General features: G+C 41.1%; 2 protein-coding genes across 4 annotated transcripts in view; one reads left to right on the top strand and one right to left on the bottom strand.

Moving 5' to 3' along the window:
• Nucleotides 1–404, top strand: part of cdkn1bb (cyclin dependent kinase inhibitor 1Bb) — a 4,390-nt gene extending 3,986 nt beyond the window's left edge. The window contains exon 3 of the mRNA XM_074676687.1: nt 1–404. This exon is cut by the window's left edge and continues 1,630 nt beyond it. The gene's annotated coding sequence lies outside the window, so the exon portion shown is untranslated.
• Nucleotides 405–13,097: 12,693 nt separating this feature from the next.
• Nucleotides 13,098–25,983, bottom strand: part of kcnq1.2 (potassium voltage-gated channel, KQT-like subfamily, member 1.2) — a 197,047-nt gene continuing 184,161 nt past the window's right edge. For all 3 annotated transcript variants that reach the window (XM_074678296.1, XM_074678298.1, XM_074678297.1), the window contains one exon: nt 13,098–15,091. In XM_074678296.1, the coding sequence (XP_074534397.1) occupies nt 14,945–15,091 (147 nt within the window). In that variant the 3' untranslated portion in view covers nt 13,098–14,944. The remainder of the gene's footprint in view (nt 15,092–25,983) is intronic.

The following is a 25,983-nucleotide window of genomic DNA, read 5'->3' as shown; positions in this document are numbered from 1 at the left end:
GTTTTCTCTTTGGCAGCCCACATTTCAAGCCAACTAAAAATTAACAACATAAAATAAAGAATTTTAATTGTCAAGTACTGTCAAATGTAATTTTTTCACTATGCAGAGTGTCTGCATAGCAGAGCTGTGTGTGTGGATTTCTGTGCATCAAGCCATCCTGGTACAACGTCCTGACACTCCCCAAAAGAATCCTCCGTTTTGAGCGGGCTACTGATTGACAGCTGTGTCATCCAATGAAAAGGAAGATGGGGAAAGCAGACCACTTGTTGCAGCCAGTAACATTCGGTGACTTATCATGGAGAAAAGCTCACATGGGGAGAAATGTCAAAGCTTTGAGGTCGGGATATGATCTTCAGCTATAAGGTAAAACACTGTGAAACCAGTTTTTATGTCTACCTTTTAACTCGCCACAGTAGCATCTTTATTTTTGTGAGTGTGTGTGTGTGTTTGAATATATATTTATGTGTGTAAGATAAAAGAATTAAGAGCATTTACTGGTTGGTCATGTTTGGTGTGTCAAAATTACTGTTTAATATTAAATTGTTTTGCCACTCTAAATATTTTTTTATTATTCTTAAATTTTTTATTTTGTTTTTTGTTTTTTTTTAATTAAGGAAAAAAAATGCAAAGTGCCATGAGTAGAGGTGTTTTTCAAACAAATTAGAAAATGCATCATTGCTCCTCTAGATACATATGAAATTAATAATTTATTATTTTAAATTTAATCATTTAAAACCCAATAATCTTTTGCATCAAATTTTTAAAGTCAAATTAAATTATAAATAATAGATTTTTTCAATGTGTCAAAGTGAGAAATGTTATACACACGAAAAACATCCTGAAGTGGGCTCTAAACTAAAACATATATATATATATATATATATATATATATATATATATATATATATATATATATATATATATATATATATATATATATATATATGTGTGTGTGTGTGTGTGTGTGTGTGTTTTGTGCATCACAGAAAAAAGCCTTGTCACTGTGACAGATGTTTACCAGCAGTAGAACTCTAATCCCAGGCCAGACGCTCCTTTGACCTTTAGTAACTTTGCTACACATGTGTCTCAGTCTCTGCCAGGGCACATCTTCTGCTGTGAAACTCAAATTAAAGCTCTCACTGCAGCATCCTCCCAGTTTCACCTTGTCCAAAGACACAGGGAGCACACCTGGGGAAGGTCTTTATAGCTGGTTGGGTGAGGGTTTGTGTGTGTGTGTGTGTGTGTGTGTGTGTGTGTGTGTGTGTGTGTGTGTGTGTGTGTGTGTGTGTGTGTGTGTGTGTGTGTGTGTGTGTGTTTCTGTGAGTAAATGAGAGAGGTAGAGAGAGAAAGGGACAGATTAGGACGGGGGGATCTGGTCCTGAAGTGTGCAGGTGGGTAACCTCAGCTCAGTCGTACACCCCCACCCTGAGCCCAGCCCATTGTCCCAGTGTGTGGGCCTTTGTGCGAAGAGCCATTGTGAGTGGCCGGGGCCGGTCACTGTTGTGTCTGGGGCTTCTCTGCTCAGACAAAGAAGCCGTCTACGAGCCTCCCCCCTGCCCAAACAACACACTGACTGACTGACTGACTGACTGACTGACTGACTGACTGACTGACTGACTGACTGTGCCTCAGTGTCAGTCTGTCTGACTTAATGGCTGAGCGGGTGTCTGTTTGGTTGACTTATTAATTGGATGACAGCAGAAGAGGAGGAGGTAGAGAAAGTGTGTTTTAGCAGAATTGCAAAACTCATAATTAAAAAAAAAAAAAGAAAGAAAGAAAAGAAAAAAAATTAAACAAGGAGTGTCCAATACTCTAAATGTTCTTTTAAACACAGGACGCTGTAATAACATGACTTAACAGTGAAGTATGCTTTAAGGATTTTTTTTTCTGAAATAAAACTCTACTAGTAATATTTTAGCTTTGAATATTTGCAAGATATTTAGAGGAAAAAATATTAACAGTTTTATTTTTCACTCATTTTCCTTGGATCCACACAATCAAACAAAAACAAGTAAAACAATTGTTTAGAATCATACAGTATCAATAAAACAAATATGCAATAGAAGCCAAGTTTAAAACTCAAAATTAAAAAAACATAAGTTAAATAAGCATCATTTGGTAGCATAGTCTGACAAAGTAATAAAAACAAACAAACATAAAATTACTACAAACAAATGGCAACACATTATTCAAACAGAATTCATCAAGATTTATTTTAGTTAGTTTTTAAAAGAAAATCTGGTTTTACTTTGTCTCACTTTAGAGTTTCTCAAGAACTTTTAAGATAGAACATTCTTATCATCCAGCTTGTTTGTAGACCTGGTGTGACTAGATAACCAGTGTGCACAGTGAGGGTAGAGTGGAGCTTATCAAAAAAGGTATAGTTTAGTAAAGTGTATTAAATCCAGCTGTTTTAAAAGTGTGTGTGTGTGTGTGTGTGTGTGTGTGTGTGTGTGTGTGTGTGTGTGTGTGTGTGTGTGTGTGTGTGTGTGTGTGTGTGTGTGTGTGTGCGTGTGTGTGTGTGTAACACTGCAGGCTGCAGAGGGCAACCCCATGCTATGGTGGTGAGCCTTTTTAAAAAAGTATTATTTAACTCATAAATGAGCACATGCACAGTGGATGATGTAACTTGACAACCTGTTATTAGTCAAGTTCAGCTCGGGTATTTTCTTATTTCTCCTGGCAGTGGGAGGTTTAATCCCAAGACTGATGAAATAATTATACAACACAACTACAAAATGTTGCGTTGACAGAATTGTCTTTAACATTTTCAGCTTTCACTGACTTTTTGTCTGGAAAAAAATATATAAAATGACTCCAGCTTTAATAGCATGCCATTAAAGAGATCTCATAAGGCTTCACACTGTGTGACTTCTGTGATGCATGAGTCCTCCTCTTCTGATGACAAACACCTTTCGGTTTCAGCAGCAGTCCCCAAAAGCAAAATTCCTGCACCACTTCATCACAGCCACCCAAACAAAACCACGGAGAGAACTCGAGGAAATTCCAGTGAGCTGCTCAATCAGAGACTGTGGAAGGCCTCATCGGCCTGCGAACATCTCGCATGCGCCAAGAATTCACACTTCCTCGCTATATCAACAGAAACAGGTTATCTTTTCCTGTTAACCGCCTGCCACTTAATATAAAGTCACAAGTTCCTCCCCGTGTTTCCTGCCCAGACCACAACCCACGTCATCGAGCTATTCCCCTGGCACTTGGGGCTCTGAATGAAGGGAAAGCAAGTGCCCACAAACAAACACCTAACATCCCTTTTTCTCTCTCTTTCTCCTGCGCTCTCTTTTTTCTGTCTGTCTCTGTCTGATTCTTTTTTTCTGCCTTGAACAGGCTGAGAGCAGGCCAAATTTGATCTGAATCACTGATTTTTTTCCTTACTGTCAGTCTGCCTGTAATGTGGGTGTGGTTTACTCTTTTTCTGGGGGGCAATTCAGCTGACTTCTGTGTGCCAGGAAAGCTGTATCAATACAGGAACGCTATTTCATTGAGAAGCTCTGACGTCACATCAGCTTCTGCAACACTGCAGTTGGTGTGAGAAGCGTGTGAGAGTCTCAGGATGAGTGACAGGCAGACGGTGGGGGGAGGGGAAGTGAGGGAGATGCTGCAGAGCATCGAATGACAGATGTGCAGATGTGCGTCTGTGGTGCGTTTTTGCAGGGAAGAAAAGGGGGAGGGGGGTGGGGGGGTAGTGGTGGTGGAAATGCTCATTAAAGCAGCGCACCTGCATCCTATCAAAGAGCCTTTATCTTTTATCAAGCAAATCTGCTCAAGCACGCAGCGCGAGACGTGAAAACAGGCAGGCTGTGCTGCACGCTCACTCTGACCCTCTGTTCCCTTTCTCTCTCCTCCCTTACCAGTGGATGGTACCTGGCCCAGTAATCCCATCAGGAATGTCCGAAGATGCGTTCAGATGCACTTGGCTGAGAAAGCAGGGCAACACTTCCAACTGAAACATCTGTGCGAGTCAAACAGACATAGAGGACTCTGAGATTGTCAGTCTCACTGAGATTTCATCAGATTTTATAGGAAAAGTATTCAGCTTTCTTCAGACAGTGAGAGGAGCTGCCCTGATCATTATTTCCCAGTGCCTTACACAGTGGGCTGTGTCACGTTGATTATTATCAAGTGCAGGATCATTAACTTCATAATCATAGTATAAAATGTAGTAGTAGTATCAGTGTTGTTACTACCTGGAGCTTGCTTTGTCTTTATTTTATGTCGTAAGAACAATCACTAAATATCACTGTAAAGGCCTCTGTCCACAAAGACATCTATGCTGTAGTAAAGCCTCCTTTGCATCTTAAAGCTTCATTAAGGAACTTTTTGGTGTTAACATTAACATAAAAATGGAAATGTAATACTTGTTTTTTCCTCTCTCTCATTATAAATATCTCTTTGAAAGATTCAGGCATTAAAAATGACTGAGCTGAAATAGTCCATGTGTGAATGGTCTTGTTTTCTTTTGTAGGTTATAAAGAGATATAAGTATTAATTTCTGCCTGTTTGTTTGGCAGCTGCTGGACTTTTAGCTTGCTCCTGTTCATTGTGCTTTTTAGGCATGGTGTCTTTTATTGAGCCCTCATTTACTGATGGATGCAGTGTGTAGTAATCAGATACATTTAAAATAACAATCTTGGTAGATTTGATTATTGCATAGGTTGTAGTGACATGCATTTTGGTATTATTTAGTCATATTGATGGTTAAAACTTGACAAAGGGAGGATCATACTTTGCATGCATCGTTGCAGCTTTTTGTCCCCAAAGGCCTTCACCAATGGGGGATTGTATCTCAAACAGCTGATTTTTACCATTCCTGCACACTGTATCTTTCATACTGAAAGGTACATTTGTTGTTGGAGTTTTTGTGTGCGTTTGTTGGGTGATTAGGGTTGTGGTTAGGGCTAAATAGGGTTGGGGATTAGGGTAAGGGTTTCTGCCAAATTGAGGTTGGGGTTAGGGCTAGATTCAGGTCAGGGTTAAGGTTAGGGCTAGGGTTAGGGTTAGGGCTAGGGTAAAAGTTAGGGTTAGGGTAAGGGTTAGGGTAAGGGTTAGGGTTAGGGTTAAGGTTAGGGTTAAGGTTAGGGCTAGGGTTAGGGTAAGGGTTGGGGTTACGGCTAGGGTTAGGGCTAGGGTTAGTGTTAGGGTTAGGCCTAGGGTTAGGGTTGGGGCTAGGGTCAGGGTAAGGGCTAGGGTTAGGGCTAAGGTTAGGGTTAGGGCTAGGGTTAGGGTTAGGGCTAGGGTTAGGTTAGGTTAGAAAAGAGTAGCATGATAACTACCTCCACCTCGTCCATGGGTTAGGGGGTGGTTGAAATGGGCGAGTCAGAGGCAATACACTGGCAGGTGTCTGTTGTTTAACTCTACGGTTAGGGTTAGGGTTACGTTAGGTTAGGGTTAGGGTTAGGGTTCGATACAGGTTAGGGTTAGGGTTCAATTCAGGTTAGGGTTAGGGTTAGGGTTAGGGTTAGGGATGAGGTATAGGTTTAGATGATACAATATGCTTTAAAACCCCTCTTCTTAAACTGATGAATATGTCACAGAGACTATGTCCATGTTTCATACATCCAATAGTTGTGCCATCTTTGTATGTTTTCATGTCTTGGTTTCCTTCCAAACATTCTCCAAGCTAGGTGTCTTTTTCATGCATATTTGTTTCTGTCTGATTGCACTAGTGATATTAGTAGATGTTCTTTGACAAATGACATTTATCCATTATTCAGTTAATAAAATTTGTCTGGTGATTTATTTTAATGCATATTTAATGTTTGGCTAATTTTTATGTAATTTTTTACTGTTACTATTTTCATGACTGTTTTTTTTTTTTACTGGGTTTTTAATATGAAGTGTCTAAGAGATTATTTTGTACCCCTGCACAGCAACCAAGGTTGTTGTTGGAGTTTTTGTGTGCGTTTGTTGGGTGATTAGGGTTATGGTTAGGGCTAGATAGGGTTGGGGATTAGGGTTAGGGTTAAATAAAGGTTAGGGTTAGGGTTACTGCCAAATGTAGGTTGGTGTTGGGGCTAGATTTAGGTAAGGGTTAAGGTTAGGGTTAGTGCTAGGGTTAGGGTTAGGGTTAGGGTTAGGGTTAGGGTTAGGGCTTGGGTTAGGGTTAGGGTTAGGGTTAGGGTTAGGGCTTGGGTTAGGGTTAGGGTTAGGGTCCAAGGTTGCTTTTCAATGTGCTCTACAAATAAAAAATAAACTTGACTCGACCTGCATGTCGTTTGAAGAATTATTTCTAGTTTACTGAAACAATTGTTGTAAAATCAGACTAATAATACAAAATTACACATTTAGCTGTGTTTCATTTTTTTTTATATATATAATAATTAAAAGGAAATGTAATTTAACCAAGATTCAGTTTAAGTCAGGGTTAGGGTTAGACTAGATAACAGTGAGAAATGTACACTCTGTGCAGTTACAGTTTTTTTCTTTTCTTTTTTGGCATTATATAAATAACATTTATTTACACAGTTTTTTTGAAACTGGTTAAATTATATTTTAGCCAGTGCTTTAGATAAATAAACATTTACAAATGCATATTAATTTGGCTAAACTCCAACTGAAAAAAGGTTTTGTTACCATGTCATAAAAACTTATTTTGCATATTTTCAAGTGCAAAACTGAACTTGTGTGATGTGACCAAATTTGTGTTACATAAGCAAATTGTCAGTAACTGTAAATCAGCAGTGGGTTCCTCCATGGAGCAGATGATGACAGGGTTTGATGACGACAGTCGAGGCTTGTCAGGGTGTGATGTGAATCTAGCATGATGCAGAAACATTTCCATATGGTGCAACTTTCTTAACATTTGGAGAAGTGTATGTGGCAATGATTCCAGTCAGTCAAAATACATCTTACAACACCAACCACAGTATACATCAAATTACATCCCGTCCACTGAGCTGGCCTGCCCTTAATGTCTAAACCAATGACAGGGGAAACACTGCAGCACAAAATGACACGAGATGGAAAATTGTCTTCAGGCTTGTTTTGGATCAGCACCAGAAAAGCATCAACTTTCCACTCTTCATGAGCAATAAAGCAGCCCACAATTCATGTGTATATACCACTTTCTAACTTTTTTTTTTTTAACAGTCTCTCTCCTTTTTTTGCCCTGCTTCTGCTGCCCTCATCAGGAGACTCGTGGGGCCTCGGCTCTGTTCATGGTCCTGGGTTCTGGTGTTGAAAAGATTCCTGCCATAAGAATGAGTGAACATGTTCTCCAACACAGGGCCCTGATGAGAAAAGCAGACTCCTCCAGCACATGAAACCTACCTCTGCTTTTGGACAGCCGTGAATGCGGTTCATTGGCTTTCCTAATATTCAATTTTTCACTCTGTTTTCAATTTTCACTCTCTGCAGAATATGGTGTTGCTGTTTCTGGGATTTGGAGACACTTTCTTATGAAAATAGGCAGAAAGGAGGTAGAAAACCTTAAGACGTAAACCAGTGTTTACTTAGAAATATTGGCATAAATACTGTTGTAGTTCAAAGTCTCTGATAATGGTTGAATGGAAATCTGCATCTGCCTTATCTCTACATCATCCCCTAACCTGATTCTTCACATGTCATTTCTCAGAAACTGCTTTTGCAACAAAAATGTGTTTATAGTGAAACCAAATAACAATTTTTCTAAGTAATACTCTGAGGCTGTATTCACACTCTGCTTTCACTTCTCTTTTCTCATTAAAAATACTTCTATCGATCTAATCATGACACCAGAGTGTTGTTAAGAGCTTGTGCAGTATGTCATGTCTGTGCTGTTTTGAAATAACAGCCCCCCTTCACCCTCTTACAGTAGCTACAGTGCAGCTGTCCACCATGCCTGACATTCTGCCTCGGCGGGCCAAACCCCAGCACACCACTGAAGTCCTTCCAGTTTCTTGCCTGGAATTCTCCCTCTGTCTGGGGGGAAAAGTCCTTAATAATATGACCTATATACCCCGGCTTTCTTTGTACCCCCTCCTGACTGCACCCCCCTCAGAGTGCGCTCAGGCCTCGGGACGAATCTGCTGCAGCCAAAACAACGCATTAGCAGCAGCCACACCTAGCATAGCTGGCGCTGAGAGGGCTTTCTGTGGCTGCCCTGGACCCAGGATGTGAAACTGAGTGGCTCAGACGGAGCTGTGGATCTAAACGGTCCCGGTTAGTGTGGTAGTTATTGGCGGCTGTGTTTTCCTCCTCCGATCCGGGGGAGAGTGGGTAGAGAGAGGGGTGGGCACAGAGAGCCATGGACATATGGTGGAGAGAAATCTTGTAAGGGCAAAGGTCATGGGGGTCAATCTAACCTCCTGGCCCTTGGTTGATTTATTATCCCATGGGGTGATGTCACCCTGCTTGGACTGAACAGAGACAGGGTCAAAGGGCGTACTGTATCTACCGCTGTGGGGAAAAGCTGCTCAGGAACACTTTTAAAGTGGAGATGCAAGGACTGGGAGGCCATCTAATATGAGGAACTTTAACACAGCTGCTTTTCCCACAAGGAAACCAAGTCAGAACTTAAGTAATAACAGGGCTTAATAGTGATTTTGACATCTTAGAAGTGCTGTTAGGTGTAACCTGAATAGCTGTGTCAAAGCCTAACTTTGGTAAACCCACTTTCATACCAAACTGTCTACTCACCATAACCATATAAATGACTTCCATCCTTTATTCAAAAGCCAACAATAATTCTGCAACATGAACTCAATGTTACTTTCCAAGAAACTCCCTTTAGTTCCTCTTTCTTTACTTTTAGGAGCAGCACATTAATACTCGTCTCCCATGGGATCACAGGTGTGTGTTTATTGGGTGTTTTATGATGGTATCGGGCCAAAGTAAGCCAATCAGAACAAACTAGGGCAGTCCATTTTATACTTAAAGACCAAATATGGGAATGTGAAATATTTCATGGCAAAGAGGTGAAGGCTGGGAGAGGGAACGGAGATGCAACAACTGTCCTCCAGGCAACTGCCGGCCTCAACTATTTAGGGACAACTCCTGACAGAGAGGCTGCCATCAGCTGCTGCTCACATTGTTTGTCACAACCTTGCTCGACACACACACACACACACACACACACACACACACACACACACACACACACACACACACACACACACACACACACACACACACACACACCTGTTGACTCATATCTGCTTTCATATAGCACTGCTGGGCCCCTACATGCCTGGGCCTCCAAAGACAGGTGGCCTCCAAGCTCCCCATGGTGGGGCAAGCACGGCTGTGCGACGACACCTATTCACCAGCTGAGACTGTTTGGCTGTTTTTTTTAAATGTGACTTTCTGTAGAGAGAACAACAAAATCAGACATATGAGGCTTTAATTGGTAAATGAAGAAGAAAATGTAGCAAGCAAGGTATCCTAGATTTTCACCCCAACACTCATTGTAAATGTCCTGGTATTGGTTGTTTGGTTTGAAAAGGTATTAGTTTGTGATGTTTTGCTTTCTGGTTTGTTTCCACATTGGTGAAACAGAGTTGGGCTTTTACTGTGAAGGCTGAGTTCAGTGTGGGTATGCAAAAAATAATAGATTATCACCCTCTTTGCCAAGAAAAATTAATACCAGCTACTTGGTGGAAATTAATGAACATTTCCCCAAATGCAGTGTAAAAAAAGAGGAGCAGAACCTCATAAAGACTACTGATGTTGACATGTCTGTCCTACAGCTTCACTTATTCCCCTTGCAACAAAAGGGTTAGGGCAAATCTCACATGGTTGACAGTGTTAGTCTCATCACAGCTCATGATTTAAATGACCTTGTACCAATCAGCAGCAAAGAGAGGAAATCACAAGCTTTGCCTTTATCCACCTGGATTACAGGACAGGATTTTGCACTTCTATGTGGCCCAGAGCCTCCTCAGTCATTACTCTCCCACTCCCGGGACCAGCCTGAGGGAGAAGGTTATGTGTTTATGTTTTTGCCACTGCACTGGGCAGATGAAATGCGCCTTAACCCTCGTTGCAGACTGATTTGTTTTTTTGTGTCTTATCAGGCTGACACCAATGAGCAACATCCAGTTTAGAAAAATGACGCCTATGCGTAAGAGCTTAAAGTTGCTGTTCATTGAGTGCCCACTTGAGGCTGGCTGCAGAAAGAACGGAAACCACATACACACCCAGCAAAAAAACACAGTTTTGGGGCATTAAGAAACCTAGTTACTGCCTGTTTTTTTCTACTCCAGTGGTTTGGAAGATATTAGGATCATGAGTTCGCAGTTCATGTGGCTAACAGGCACCCTTTAGCCATTATTTTGGAGGTTCAAAGCCTCTTGGGTCAGCAATTCCATTATGGCGCCTGCCAAAGATCAGCTTCATTTCTCTGAAAGAGGAACAGACAGGTGATGTAGCAGAGGCTACGTCTGTATTTTTTACAGTCTGCAGTTGACCCTGGTGTCACTCTTGCTGATGAAAAGTGTGATACATTCAAGCGCTCCTTGGTCACAGTTTCAGAATTAGGATGTTGTTCATGTAATCTTAGTGTGATAAGGTGATTTCAAATCAGAAAGTGGGGTTTTATGTTGAGTACCCACTGAAAGCATAGAGAGCGAATGTATTCGCGTCAAGTGAAATTGCGCTGCGCTAGACGCTTGAGTTTTGACGCTGGTACAAATATGCAAAAAACTCTCACCGCTCGCCGCGGCTTCATTGCATGAAAAGTCCGCCATCATCACTTCATCGTCGAACATGGCTCCGATCACCACCATCGCTGCTCTGTACCTGCTGTCAAGAAGTCAGCTGCGGGCTAGGCGCTGACGTTGGTACTGGATGCATGCTACCCTACGGAGATGGTGTGAGCTCGGTGAGTTCCACTGTCTCTTGCAGGAGCTGCGTCTGGACGACGGCCGGTTCCAGCAGTACTTCAGGCTGACTGTTGCCCAGTTTGAAGACCTGCTATCCAGGGTTGGTGCCAGGATCTCCCGCCTGGATCCAACTACAGGCGCTCCATTCCAGCTGCGGAGGGCCTGTCCATTGGTGACGATAGGCTGTACCGGCGCGTCAAGACGCTTGCTCAAAAAGTTCAATTATTTCAACTCGGCGTCAAGCGTTGAGCAGTGAGCAGCAAGCAGCAAGCGTTTTTCGCTGGAAACGCCGCTTAACACTTGAACGCTTGACGCCGCTCAACACTTGAACGCTTGACGCCACTCTATGCTTGCCCCGACACAGCGTCAATTTGCGGTTTCAAATTGACTTTGTATGTAATATCAACGCGCGAAAAATTCGCGACGCTTTCGGTGGGTACACACTGTTATGTTACCTGACTTTTTAATCAAGGTTGAAGGCCAAAAGATACTGAAATATACAAAAATCATCATGGCAGTCTGAAATCAAACTCTGGGGCTTCAGCTGCAAAGCTGACATAAGGTTGCCTGAAGTTGGTTCTGAGATCAAGTGACTTCCAAGGATAGAGACTCAGAGGTTTTGTTTCATCAGCAATGTTTTTGGAAGACAAAGAACTACATATCCCATGAGCACCCTCCCCCACTGTAACAGAGATATGGTTTTGTTGTGAAAGCAAATTAATGGAATACTGATAAAGAGAGACACTATGGCCTAATACACACGTAGATTTTCATCAACTAATTACCCCCCAGTCGTTTGCGTTTATAGATACTTTCATCCATACGTACTGGACAAATCTGCTGGTAAGTGTGGTTTGAAGCTTGCCAAACCCATATTTGGTAGTGTTTTTCAGACGTGAAACCTGTGCCATCCAATCAGGATGCACCCCTGTTATTCAGTTGTGATGTTTGAGAACCAAATCTCTGTTTTCCAGCATCTACAAAAAACCATGAAACAGGAATTTTCCATAATTCACTTTAGTCGGAGTTTTCAGAAAACATTGTTTTCAGTGACATAAAACTGTGGTTTTGTGTGGACGACAGGCCTCAACGTACAAATATATATGTGGTTTTCCAAATACCTGGCTACTTGTGGACATGGTGTAAGTCACTATCAGTGCCTTCAAGAATACTTTCTGCTGTTACTTTTGAGTTGAATTTACAACAGTGTGTTGGTTAATCTTCTTTGCTCTACAATCATATTCCCAGCAGCATAATGAAACTCTGTTCTAAGTGTTATTCAGGTGCCAGCATCAAAGACGACTCAGACCATCGACACGGCTCAGAGGGTGTTGGGTTTCATGACCCATCGTGAGCTCGTCCCCTGCACAGACTCCAGGATTGGCAGATTTCACTGTCCTGCGTCTGTGACAGTGTGTCCCTTATATTTTCCTTTTAACTGCTTCCTCTGATCCTCTTTTAAAGTTGTGCTCCTGTGTACTTCTGAGATCAAACTGTCTTTTGAAGTGGGAGTCTCTCTCTTCTCTCCGCCTCGTCTCGAGATGAAAGAGGAGCACGGGGTGACACAGAGCGGCCTCTGCAGACGGAGGTAGCCATGGGGTCTCTCTTTCTCTCTCATTTTCCTTCTCTCCCCCTTCCTCTGTCTATCCTACGCCTGCCCTGCCAGAATGCTCCAGCGGTGATAGAAACCAGAGGAGGACAAAAAGCAGTGAAGCACTGCGCCCCTCTGGCCCGTGTTGTCTCTCTGGCTAATTGAAAATGGCTTTACTCTCTTCACTTGCGCTCCTGCTGTCCTCCTCCTGACTCTCTTCTTCTTCTCTCTCCCCTCCCCCTCCCATGGGATGTCCCTCCCTCCACTCTCTGCCCTGGACCGCGCTGATCTTGGGACATCCCCAGTATTTTTTGGCCTTTGATAAGAAATATAATTGAGTTGAAATATGAAACTCATTCTCCTTTTCCTGCGCGCCTTGTTCAGCTGTCTTTGGAAAAGCGCTGCTCAAAGAAGGTGCTGCTAACGTGCTGTTTCTTCCGTCTCTTCCCCCTCTTCATGTGATTGCACAGTGAAACGAGAAGTTGAGGAGATTTGATTTGGATGGAAACTCAGGCCTTGGTGAGGCTTACCTTGACCCAGCTTGGCGGTGGAGACAAAAACTTTCCAAAAAAAGAACTACAAGACAGGTTTCACCCTCCAAGAAAAGCAAATTATGGAATCGATGACCTGGAAATCAGATTCCTCCCAAGCTGAGAGAACAGGCCAAAGCGTAATGAAATGGAGTTTTATTATTTACAGCAGAGCTACAATGCAGAGGGTGTGCATGAATATCATTTACAATCATTTCCATCCATGTGAACATCAGGAGCCTCCCATCACTCCTTCAATCAGACGTGTTCCAGGTTGATCTTTCCACGTGATGATGAATACAGTACAATAAGGCAATGTTTCTATATACAACTCTTATAAAACTGTACATGAGAACAAACAGGCAGATACATATATCAAGTGCCTTGGAGTACAACCACTTTATTTAATGTAAGATAAATAGGAGCTATTTTTTAACCACAGCAAAAATATGAAAATATATATACTAGTGCAGGGAGAAAGCTCTCCTCTTCCCTTTTTTACCCTCATTTTTTGTGTTTATGTGTTTATATGTGTGTGTGAGTGTGTGTGTGAGTGTGTGTGTGTGTGTGTGTGTGCATCCGTCTTTTTAGGAATGTGCATGCTATAATTATGGGAAGCCTTTCATACAGTAGCGACATAGCTGAGTTATTTTCTATTTTCTACATCCTTCATGCCTCAGCGTCCTGTCTGAATGGGAACAAAGTGAGAGCATTGTCTTTGTGTTGGTCTCAAACGTGCGCTCCCGTGGGTAGCCCGATACTCTCAAAACCTTTCACACAGAATTAACACCACTACTCCTCCTTTTTAAATCGCAGTGAGTAATCTCACCTTACTAGGAATTCAGCACTTAATTAGCTTTGGAAAGAGAAAATAATCAGACTTTCTAATGGGGTAAATATATATCAAATTGCACACAGCAGTGTAAGCTTAATTGAAGGGGCTAATGGGGGAGACTAAGCAGGGCTCTAGTGCTGCAGCTAAAACGTTTGGGATCAATGTACACATGAAGTCTTGGAGCCAGCCAAGAGACCATGGAGTAATTTTGTGCTGCGCTCCTGTAACACAACACCAGGACTTGTCAAAGTCGTTTTGCTATTTTTATTAGCTTCAGCCTCGATGTAAATCAGATTAATGTTAGCCGGCTGCTCCGGGACTCATTTCTTTGCCCCCTTTTTCTTTTACTCCAGCCTTCCGGTGCCTAACACAGGGCTAAATCAACAGATAATCTGCCCTTCCCTCCTCGTGTTATTCGATCACTACTAACAAACACCCTCTACAGCATAAGTACAGTTAGGCTGGATGGATATGTGGCTATGGAAATAACCCTGTTGTGTACTGGGCGTGGATGGTGCCAAGATAATCAGAAGGATTTGTGGAATGCCTGTGCCACGGCCGGCCTCACAGATTTTACTCTGTGTCTTTGGGGAACTGGAGCACTTTGATTGCATTATGACTTCATTACTGGGTTAGTTAGCTTTGGAATAATATTTGGAGTAGAGGAATGCAGCTCAGTGACAGGCCACACATAAATTAGCATTATCATGGTGGTGTGATTATGAGGCGAATGTATGGTGGAATAAATTTGTGGAGCGTGCTGCAGCTTGGATTACTCTACAGAAGAGGAAGACTCGGACCAAAAATGCCAGCAGAAAAAGGAGCTACATTTAGATGGCTAAAAAAAAATAATAATAATGACGGTCATCAGGAGGATGTCAGTCCTTATTTCCTGTGATGTCTGAGTTTCACTCTTGCCATCATATCCCAGAGCAGTGCTAGTTACCATGCTGACAATCAAAAGTTGTTCTCCTCTCATAGGTCAAAGGTCAGTGAGGGAAGTCTGAGCTGCAATAGAAGAGAGGGAGTTTTATTTTGGAAGACTATGTCCTCTTTTTATGTGCAAGTTGGCTCCCATAACAAGTCCAAGTCTGTTTTAAGTGAAGTTGTGCTCCTTTATTTCTCCTTTGGTGATGACATCATCACCCATGTGACCACTGCTGCAGCATCATCAGGGCCCCTCATCAATGCTGACGCCCATGCGTTTCTGGATGGTCACCCTGCGGACAGAGGGTTTGGACTTTATCTCAGGTTTGGGCTGAAACTGCTCCATCAGGATCTGCAGCACAGACTCCATTTTCTGGTCCATCTGATGGATCTGAATCAAACAGAAAAGACAAACAGGTTAGGTCAGCTGAATGCTTCAGGGACTAAACACTGAGTTTAAGTACAGCGTAAGCGTGCATTACGAAACAAACAAAGAATGCGAGCGAGTTGGTGCTTTTGTTTCGTATCCATCTTCCTCTTTAATACAGTTGCCCGCCCAATGACAGAGCAGCGTGGGGTATAATGACACGTTTGTCTGCCAGTCGCCGTCTACCTGCTAAAGCCACTCATTACAAAAGCTGCAAAAGCTATATGATCCCCTGAGTGGGCGGACAGACTCTCACATACACACACACACAGTATTGTTTACATGTTCTCCTGACTGTAAACACAGGTGTGTCACCCAACAGAGATGTCTCTGACGGGGCCCAGCCGGCCTAACCGTGGTGTGAATACAGATGACTGATAGAGGTAAACAGACAACAGACTGCCTGGTGACATGCAAATACGCTGCACATGTACACACTCACAACCACAGAAAAAAACACACACGCACTCTTGCAACTTCAAAGAGATTTTCTTTGTCCTTGCAGCCTTGGCCTTGCTTTTACCCCTGTACTTCTCTCTTTTTTTTCCTTCTTATGTTCTCACACAGTACTCACACACACATACAAAGACGCAATACTCTCTGATGGCTCCATGGGTTAAAAAAAAGGCAGGGATAATGATAAAGATGGCGCTTCGTAAATCAAAGCCTAAACAGTGAAGCACATCAAAGAGACATAACATCTCATGCAGCGAGCAGAGCAGACAGATACAGACTCCCGTCTCTACTGCACACTGATAGTGAACAACGCCTGGCTTAACTGCGGTATTTCAGCCGGGGTACAGGCAGATAGTTAACATCAATGGCATTTTCATAGGCTGAGGGGTTACAGCCCTTCTCTCTCCACATCTTTTAGTGTGTGTCCCTGATGGCCTGGACATTTTTATAGCAGAGAGAGACATTTAGCAGTTATTATTGTTGTTGAAATATGAGCCATAACAGGAGGCATAAATCTGAAAAAAGAAAGGACATCACATCATGCCATTAAGCATAACTTTTACACAACTTGTCAAAACTTCCTTCAAACCTTCAAGACAATTATATGTTAGCCAGGAAATTTAGATTTTAACCATTTTGCCAAATAGAAGTACAGTTTTGCTTAGTGCTATAGGATCTGTTTTACGAAGTGCTCCCAAAGTTAACCAAGCAGACCTAGACTTCTTTTAGACTTGATGGGATGAGACTGGGAGTTTGGGTGGACATCCAAAATATCAGCCCAGGTTTTCAGAGTCTAATGCTAGAGTGTTTAACACCCACATTTTAAGAAAACACAGCAGGTAAATTTTGTGGAAGACTTAACATTTTCTTACAGTATTACAAAAATTTAATTTAGGACTGGTGTCCATTAACACACTCTATTCATTTCATCTCAGAGCCTCTTTTCTATCCTTTACAAATACAGCGATGGAGTGTCCTAAGTGCAAAAAGCTTCTTTTCTTTACGCTCGTGTTTCAAGTAGTTTAATTTTTGAAACATCACCCTGCTCATTAGTGCCTTCTTGGTCACCAACCAATCAGATGGAAGAAGAGTTGGATCTCCTGATCTCAGCTTTGTAAACAAATCAGTGATTAGTGATTGAACTTACTGTACATGTTTTTTCACTGTATTGTTTCCAGAGCAGGAGCTTTGGCCTTCATTACAGCACGGCTTCTTTCTAATTGTCCCATTAAAACTGGGACTATATCAGACTATAGATCTTTCTGGGGGTCTCTGAGCTCCCTTGTTGGTAGATTCCTGTAGATCTTTGCTGTGGATGGCCTGCTGCTGTGGAACTGCCAGACTGTAGCTGCTACAGCTATAGCAGCCTCACCATCATCATCGCTACTACAAGACCAATGTTAATTTTCAAACTGTCCATCTCTCTCTTTCTTTTGCTTATCTCTGTCCCTCTCACTATCACCAATATACTTGAGGTAGATGGCAGAAGGAGTAAAATGGACAGACCGAGGTTTCTGCGTGTTAAAGGGAAGTATGTCCTTGTCATTGTACCTTGCTAAATGCTACAAAGTTTTGTACTCGAGGTGGGCTTAGCAGAGATAAGACTCTTTCCTTGTCTTGATGTTGGGTATGGTAGCATCTTGAGATAAAATTTGTTGTTTTGTTGTGTTTTGTTGTACAATAAAGACTGATTGATTAAATGACAGTTTATATCATTTTGGAAAACACTTAATTGAACACATATAACACTTATTAAGCATATAGAGCATCTTGAAACATAACCGAAAGTTACTAACAACAGAAGTGCCCTGAGATTACTTTTCATTTCCAAGCAAAAGCATCAGAAGCCCAGTAACATTATGGTTGTGGACGCTGCTGGAATAATAATAAAAAAAAGTATCCACATCCAAAACTACATAATCTACACAAAGAGCAAATTCTGCTGCTTGTGATTCAAAGAGGATAAGCAAAGCTGTGCTGATATTCAAAACAACAGTCAGACCTCAGCATGCTTTTATAAATCATCTCTATAAGCCAATAATACCTGAAGATTATTATTTTTTATCTATTTAATACTGATTGACTTTGCTTCTTCACATTACATAAACATTACAGTAAACTTCCTTTATAGTGTGTTCTCATGTATCATCAACCCATGGGGTTAGAGTCTGTTGACATTTCTATGGTGGTCTGAGTGGCTTTATTGACCACCTCAATGGATCAAAATAAAGACCTCCTGCCCTGATAAGAACCGCTGAGGTAGAATGATAAGTTACAGTGCTGTACTACTCCATCTGCTTTCATGAAGTGACTCTTCTTCTACTGTAAAATTAAAACTAACTAAAAATACCTATAAATTGTTTAACTAAGAATAATATGTTTTAAAAAGACATAAATCTATCATTTGGAGCCATTTTCTCTGATATTTTACCTCCTACAATTCTTTCTCCAGAGATTGTACTTTGACCTAAATAGCTGCACCAAAAGTAGCAGAAGCACGCGCTGGGATTGGAAGAAGCTTGAGAATAATAGGCTATCATAAACATGTTGGGCAGTAATCTACGGACTTATCAACATTCTCGTTGGGGCTTAAAACGGATCAGGAATTCCTCCTGCAGTGTGACTTAAAGGAGCAGCCCGGGAGAACCACAGAGGGGCCAGAAAACATAATTAGGCAGGCGTGTTGCTAAAACAGAGGACTTACTTATCACCACTGTTTTTTTTTTTTTTTTTGTGTGTGTGTGTCTGTCTGTATATGTGTGTGTGTAAGCTTAATGGAGATAGGTGTGAGTTAGAGATGCAAAGTGAAAGAAGGAGATTAGTGTGTGAGTGTGAATGTGTCAAAGGCAGATTTTAGACATGTGTGTCCTTCAGTCTGAATTTAAGTATGGCTGTATTAAAGAAGAGAGGATGCACTACACAAGTTCAAATTGATGAATGTGGATGATACAGAACCTCAGACATTTTTTTTATAACATTCAAATGAGAAAATAGCAGAAGCTGTTTCAAACCCGGAGCCTGTAATGACTCAGTTGTCAGATCTTCTAGGTTACAGTTTGTGCTCTATTGCTCAAATATCCTGTTATGAGTCTGACAGACAGTGTACCTGTGACCACTGTTCCTCTTTGCTCATACACGTACTTCCTGTCTGACCTGTCACTCTGTATTTTGTCTCGCTTAGTAAGCCTTTTTCCTTCAATGCACATGACATAATTCTGCTTTTTAGGCATGATAAGGCAGTTTTTGGAGATCCTATTGGGCCATGAGTTGAAAATAGATTCTGAGAATTAAATTGCATTGTACTACAAAGAGACTTGGCTGTTTTGTCCACCCTGTGTTGTGTGTAGTAGTTGGGTGTCACCAGTGCAGTGTCACACAAACACATGTGATTCAGTGACAGCTGATGCTCCAGCTGTCACTGACCCTCCCTCCGACCACAGGCAACACTTGAGACAGTCACAAGCAGCGCTGACACTCCAGCCGCAGGAGTTTCCCTCTGCTCTGACAAGGGCTCTCTGACCCAGTCTGCCCAGAGACATGTGTCCAAGTATCAAGTACTTTGAAGAACAGTTGCTTTATCAAGAACTTTTTCCACTCAAGTTTTATGTAAAACATTATTCAGTACTTTCAAATGAAATCACTTCATAGAGGAATTACTAAAGGGTTGAACTATTATATTTACAATATCTAACCAAACTAAATGAGATGTAAACATACAATACCATACCAACTCTATATTGACGCCAATAAACCAATTTGTAGGACACCCATAATCAGTAACAACTCTCTAAAAAAGAACCCAAAACATTCAGAGGTCCCCTGGTCTACAGATGCTACAGATGCTATACATGTGCTATACAATTAAAAAATGCATCAGTGTTTTTGTCAAACATGGTTTCTGTCATGACATTGAGTTCTTATCATGCAGTATCATGCGCAAGGGTTCACTGTCAGATAAGTTTAGCTTTGGTTTAGTTTCATTTCTACAAAGTATTTGATGCTAAAGAGGGTATGTGACATTTCTATTGGCAGCTCTGTTGACAGCTCTGTTGACAGGTCCTCTTCTTGCTTATCAGAGCTGAGAAGTATTGTTTAGAGAGACAAAACATAACAAAGGTCAACAAAAGAGTTGTTGAACTTTCCATAACCATGCGTGTCAACACAAGCATCTGTTCTGCTGTGGACTGCACCAATCAGAGGGATCGTTGATGTTTTATCAGTGAGATAAATGTGGTTTTCAGTCTTGCAGCCTTGCCTGCAAAACTAATTCAGTGCATCTTGATTCAAAATTACATCACTGTTGCCAAGCTGTTTTACACTAGCAGGGGATTTTGGCACATAACTCATATCATCATACAATAAATGTCATCAATGATCTGAAAGGAAACAAAAAAGCTCAATATTTTTTATATTTTTGATTCTGTTATGAGCATGAGAGGGTTTCATTAAAACACATTTGTTATTGGATATCAAAAGTTCTCCACAAGCAGAGAACAACAGCCCTGAAAAGTTTCTTGTGCTGCCGCTAACCTGTCAATCATTATTATATTATTATTTTTCATCCAAATCTCACTCTCAAAACAAATGTTCTGTTTTAGATGGCTGTAAAACAAAAAAGTACCAAAATAAAACTTTATTAACAAAAAGAAGAACTGAAGTTTTAAAAAGCAGAATAGAAACATTATCTACAGTATGCGTGACCTTTGACCTGCATTTCATGTATTTCATCGAGCGATGGAGACACAAAGCGAAAGAGAACAGTGGGGAGACCACAGAGCTCCTGTTCACACAGGAACACCCTTCCTGAACCACCTTCCTGCCCTCCCCTGAGACTGTCTGTCTGCTATCTACTACACAAAAGCAGACAAACAAACATGCATGTGGTACGTACACGCTCTTGTTTGTACTGGTCTGCCTGTCACCTAGCAAACAACAAACAAAAAAGGAACAAAACAAGGACATTAAGTATGACCAAAGAGCTGCAGGGGAGGGTTTATGCCTGAGGGTCATGATGGAAAACTAATAAAGAACTGAAATGGGTAAACAAGCGAGTGACAGCCTGGGGGAAAGTCATCATCAGGCTGTCACGGTTCAGATTTAAAAGCTGGTGTAGTCAGTTTGTGTTGCTTAGGATAAACATTGCTTTCTGTGGTTACATAGATATGTGGACTTAATCTAAGATTACAGTATGATTAGAGGCAATGAGAACAGAAATACTACAACAAACAAAACCATCCATATCAAACGAGTAGCAGACAAAGAACAAGTCAAACATAAATTAAGTCATACATGCAGATGAATTACATGGACTTGCTTTATAAATCTCATGCACTCATACATCTTTACATCCATTTCTGATTAATACACAACAGTTTACAGAATATTAACTTTATTTCATTAACTATGGTGCAAGATTATTTACACCATAAGTCAAATAGAAATTGGGGAGCTGTAACATGGTAGAAGATAGTACCTTGGTTTTAAAATTGTTAAGGATTTTATGTTATGTTTAAGGGGCAGACTATATCTGTGTCATAGTGCAATGTTTGAGTGAGTAGGTACAAAATTTGAGTTAATGTTATTTAAAAGCATCTTTTTCAACTTGTACCAACTGAAGCAGACATTTCTGAGGGAAGACAGCATTCAGGGTGAATTATTTCCTTTTCTATTTGAATATAAAACAACAAGAGTGTGCCTTGCATAGAGGTAATGTAGAAAAATTATCCTCACAGCACTCCCAGCCCTCAGAAGCTGGCCCGTGCAGATCCAGCGATTCACACTGCCATCTGTTGGAGAGTATTAAAGCCTGGAGTAAAGCTGGGGCCTACAATCGCTGCAATCTGTGATCCATGTTAAATTGTATCATCCCATAACTGAATAATGGTAGTTTGATCTAAAAGAGTGATTTAAGATGTGCAGACCAAGGAATTATCATGCAAAGACTGGTTTTCAGGTGGTGTGCTGTGTGTGCCATTTCCATCTGGTTAAAAAAGGTGTAAGAAGTGTGTAAAAACGTGTGACTCATGCAGTTGTTCTAATAAAGTTTGACGGAGAAAAGTCAACCAAAAGGCTCAGAGAAAGAGAGTTTGAAAGAGGGAACATGAGAGTGAAGTGGAGCAGACAGAGATGCAGGTCTGCCCGAAGCAAAGACTACCAGCTTCAGGAATGTCCTGGCATCTGTGCCTGCACGGCTCAACAAAACAAGATTCCTGTCATTGAAATGGTCTCAGTCGTACAGAACAATGAAGACTGAGCTGAGCAGAGAGACTGATAAGACAAGACAGAAACAATCATCATCATAATCCTTGCTTGCAGTAATGTACGTGTAATGTGTTTTCCCACCACTGTGACCTCAAAAGACCTGCAGCTTCAATCTGTAAGACACCAGAGAGTTTTACAGCGTCACTCCTCAGCTCTGACTGTACTGAAATGGTACAAGCATGACTCACATGGTGTTCACTCCAGTTGGAAAGCAATTTTTTAATATCCTTCCAGGGTTTCTGAACTATAAAGAAAGGTTTAAAAGTTAGCCAGACACTGTGTCCTCGGCAAACATTTGACAGCTGATGAGAGGCTGTTTCTCACTCATTGTGTTCAAAGACAGAAAGTTTTCCACATCACACAAGACAAAGAAAGAAATCCCTCTGAAGATATTAGCAGTTCACTTTAACTACACAAGCTCTTTATGTTTTTTTCAGTTCTTTATTTTTTGAAAAGAATACAGTGATGATGACTTTCACTATTTCATCACATAAACTGCATCTATCATTGACACCAATCAAACATGGTAAAAGTATTTCACCCCTGGTGAATTTTTTTGAGCCAGTTAAAAACCAGCATGAATATTTTGGAAGTTGAATTGTTTCTACTAAGGTTTTGTTTTTTCACCAACACATCTCTTTCCATCCAGCTGTTTTTCTTTATTTTGGCATCTTACTAAATTTCTGGGCACAAAACTCCGCCTCCTGTACGTCAGTGTAACAGCCAGCATCATGAATGCAACAGAGCTGCTTATCCAGAGTCCTAATTTGTTTTTCATGTGAAAAAGACCATGTGTGTATGATGTCAGAGAACCAGCAGGGGAAGCAAAGGACAACTGTGGTAACAGTACTTTAAGGAGTGCTGTAGTTGGGATTGGCATTTATGTCAAATTAGCCAATCCACGGAGCGCAGATGGCCTGGTGGTTTCGGTCACACTCCAAGAAGTTCGCCCTGGCACAGGTTGCCCTGGGTTCAAATCCAGCCTGTGGCCTCTTTCCTGCGTGTCAGCCCCCACTCTCACCCAGTTTCTTGCTCTATACACTTTCCTCTCTACTATCAAATTAGAGGCATAAAAAGCCCCAAAAATATCTTTAAAAAGCCATAACCATAACTATGCATAAGAGCAACATCATTAGAACTGAAAATTTAGCATGGGGTCAGATACTGGGTGTTGTCACCATCGCTAGTCAGCAACAAAACTACCAGTCAACTTGTTACCACTTAAAAACTGAAGGCCCAAATGTCAGTCGAACAGTGCTAAAGTCTAATGGAGCTGCCTGCAACTTACCACAATTGTGGCTCCAGTTAACAGTTACTATGAAATGCCATACAAATGCTATTCAACTATAATGCTCTACTACCTGGATGACAAGAAACACAGATGAGAGACAGAATCTTGTAATGTGTTTTTTTTTAGTATTTTAATCTTGAAAATGAAGAGAGTGTTGGATTTAAACTGGCATACAACCACATGACCAGAGCAAAGCACAACCAGGCACGTAGACATTAATCTGCATGGAGAAAAGAAGGATGGGGGTACTAGCTCTACTCTTCTAGCTCTAAACTTAGCCCAACTTGGTTAAGTGATTCAACCTTGTTTATCAATCAAGCTGTGTAAAGTAACTGTTCTCTATTTGGCCTGGCTGCTTGCCGCTGCTTTGGCTTCTGACACAAAGTCAATATACAGTTGACCTTCCTGAGTGCGGTAATTGAACTCAATCGCTGCTACTCATATTGTTATTTATCATCCTCAACAATGTAGATATTTTGTCAATAGTCATATGATACTTTATGACAGACAGCTGTTGCTCAATTACACATCATTATGAATAGCAACTACATATTTATATATGCATACACCATTAGTATTTACTTGTGTACTTAAAATCAGACACTGGGTTGTTACATTTCAGGAAGCCAACGAAACAACATTTCATTCCCGGTCCACTATTGTGTAATCTGTGTAATGACAATAAAGGAAATCTAATTTACTTTAAGTTTGGACAGCTTTCTTTCCTTTAGACTGGTTGACTCTTCTTATCAAAACTTTACTTTAAATAAACAGGAAATTCACAACAGCACAAGAAGTGAGAAATGTGCTATGGAGAACATTTTATGTGACAGTATACATATGCTTAGCTCCTAAAGTATAATAAGGTAAATAAACTAGTCTCAAGTGGACACAAGAGGAACTTTTGAGCCATGAAGAAAGCTGCAGTCACGTTTTGCCTCCCCTGGCCTTCAAAAATACACTGTGGAGCAGATGTGTGTCTTGTGTTCTGTAGTTTGCAGTTAAATGGTGCACCATAGCTCATCTAGAGGTCAAATACTCCACAGGGTACCTTAAAAGGATCATGTCTTATTGCTGTTTTTTCTCAGATATCCAATTGTGAACTTCTTCTGGATTTAATTATTTTACCGTAATGTTTTGAATCAAAGCTTGAAAATACAATTCTTAAAAAAAGTTTCAAATCAAGGCTGCACCAGTCAGCTGCTGGTAGCCAAAAGGCTGAAAAAGCTGTTGTTTTTAAATCAATTGGAAACAGGGAGAAGCAAATTCTACTTATTTGAATCCAATGGGATGAAATGTTAAAATAATTCTCACACAAGCAAAACAGTCATGTGTCGATTTTCAGGAAACAAAAAACAGTAGACTAGTTGTTTGTCCCACCCAAACAGCACAGGGTCAGTTCAGGTGAACGTCTCTCCTCTCTATAGATCCCCTGTGCAGCTCACCCAGACTGGCTGCCAGCTCTTTGTGTTTCACACACACACACACACACACACACACACACACACACACACACACACACACACACACACACACACACACACACACACACACACACACACACACACACACACACACACACACACACACACACACACACACACAAGAACCAGAACCAGCGTTTCCCTCATAACACAATGGTCAATGCAGAAAAAGCAACAGAGGGTGGACACACTGGCCTTGCTGGTGGGCCAATAACAAGCTAGCATTACATAGAGGTCATCATTATCATCACTGTGACTGACAGGACTGCATGAATGGAGAATGGAGATCAGGGGAGGGAGGGCAGAAAGGGGGTAAAAGAGGGGGAAATTTAAAAAGCAAGAGGGGAAATAAATTTGAGAGCAGAAAAAAATGGACACTAGTGGCCTTTGTCCACAAGAGAGGGGATCTACACTCACCACATCCAATCTGGAATGTCTGCAAGCAACTGATGTGTTGATGTTGTTATAAGATAAGCCAAGGAAGGAACATAATTAGTGATGGCTAGAAATGAGCTATGACTATGAAAAATTGTGTATGTTTACGACATTAATATGTGCTTGCATTTAACATCATGTTCTGAAAATTAAGTTTATTCCTATGGATTGTATAACATTCTCTCCCTTCTTTCATTGACTGCATGAATCCTCTACTTTGCTCGTCTTTGCACCTGGCTTTCAGAAGTAGAAAACATGGCAGCTGTACTGGAAATTTGTTCTGTTTAAGTTTGGAAAATATCCCAAGCAAGAACTTATATTTATTTTATGTATGCAATTTCCTCTCAGGGATCAATAAAGTGTTTCTGATTCTGATATTTGAAGCAGTGCAGGTTGCACGATCAGGCCACATTCATTGAGGCTTCTTTATCTGTCTTTTTGAGTAATTACAAAATGTGAATGCTGCACTCAGTCCATAATTAGTGAACAATATAATCTAAAAATCAATGGCCTGCTTCATGAAGTTCTTTTGACATATGCCACACTTTGCTGCAAATTACTTTTATCAAGTGCCAATATGTTCAACACTTTGGAGACTTTTGTCATGATAACTTCTTTGTTTAGAGCGACTGTCTATTTACTTCCAAAAAAACAAATATTTTACAAACTGATGATAAACCAAAGTCAGATTAGGGTGACAAACTCACAGCAAACAGGCTTTCCTACAATGCACCACATCACATGAGTAACGAGCCAGCTAAGCCATGAAAAGTGAATGTTAAGGTACTAAGAAGCTATACTATGTAGCTTCTGAGTACTGTAATGTTTGCCTTTCATAGCTGAAGCAGCTCCTGAGAGCAGCTTAGCTGTCCCGTCACTCGCGAAACGCAGCCCATCACAGTGAAGTCCGTCCGTTGCAAAACCATCAC

Source organism: Halichoeres trimaculatus, unplaced genomic scaffold (assembly GCF_033239565.1).
Source record: "Halichoeres trimaculatus isolate MK-OKI-2021-1 unplaced genomic scaffold, fHalTri1.1 fHalTri1_scaffold_10, whole genome shotgun sequence".
Classification (NCBI taxonomy): domain Eukaryota; kingdom Metazoa; phylum Chordata; class Actinopteri; order Labriformes; family Labridae; genus Halichoeres; species Halichoeres trimaculatus.
This window is presented reverse-complemented; position numbering and strand designations above follow the sequence as displayed.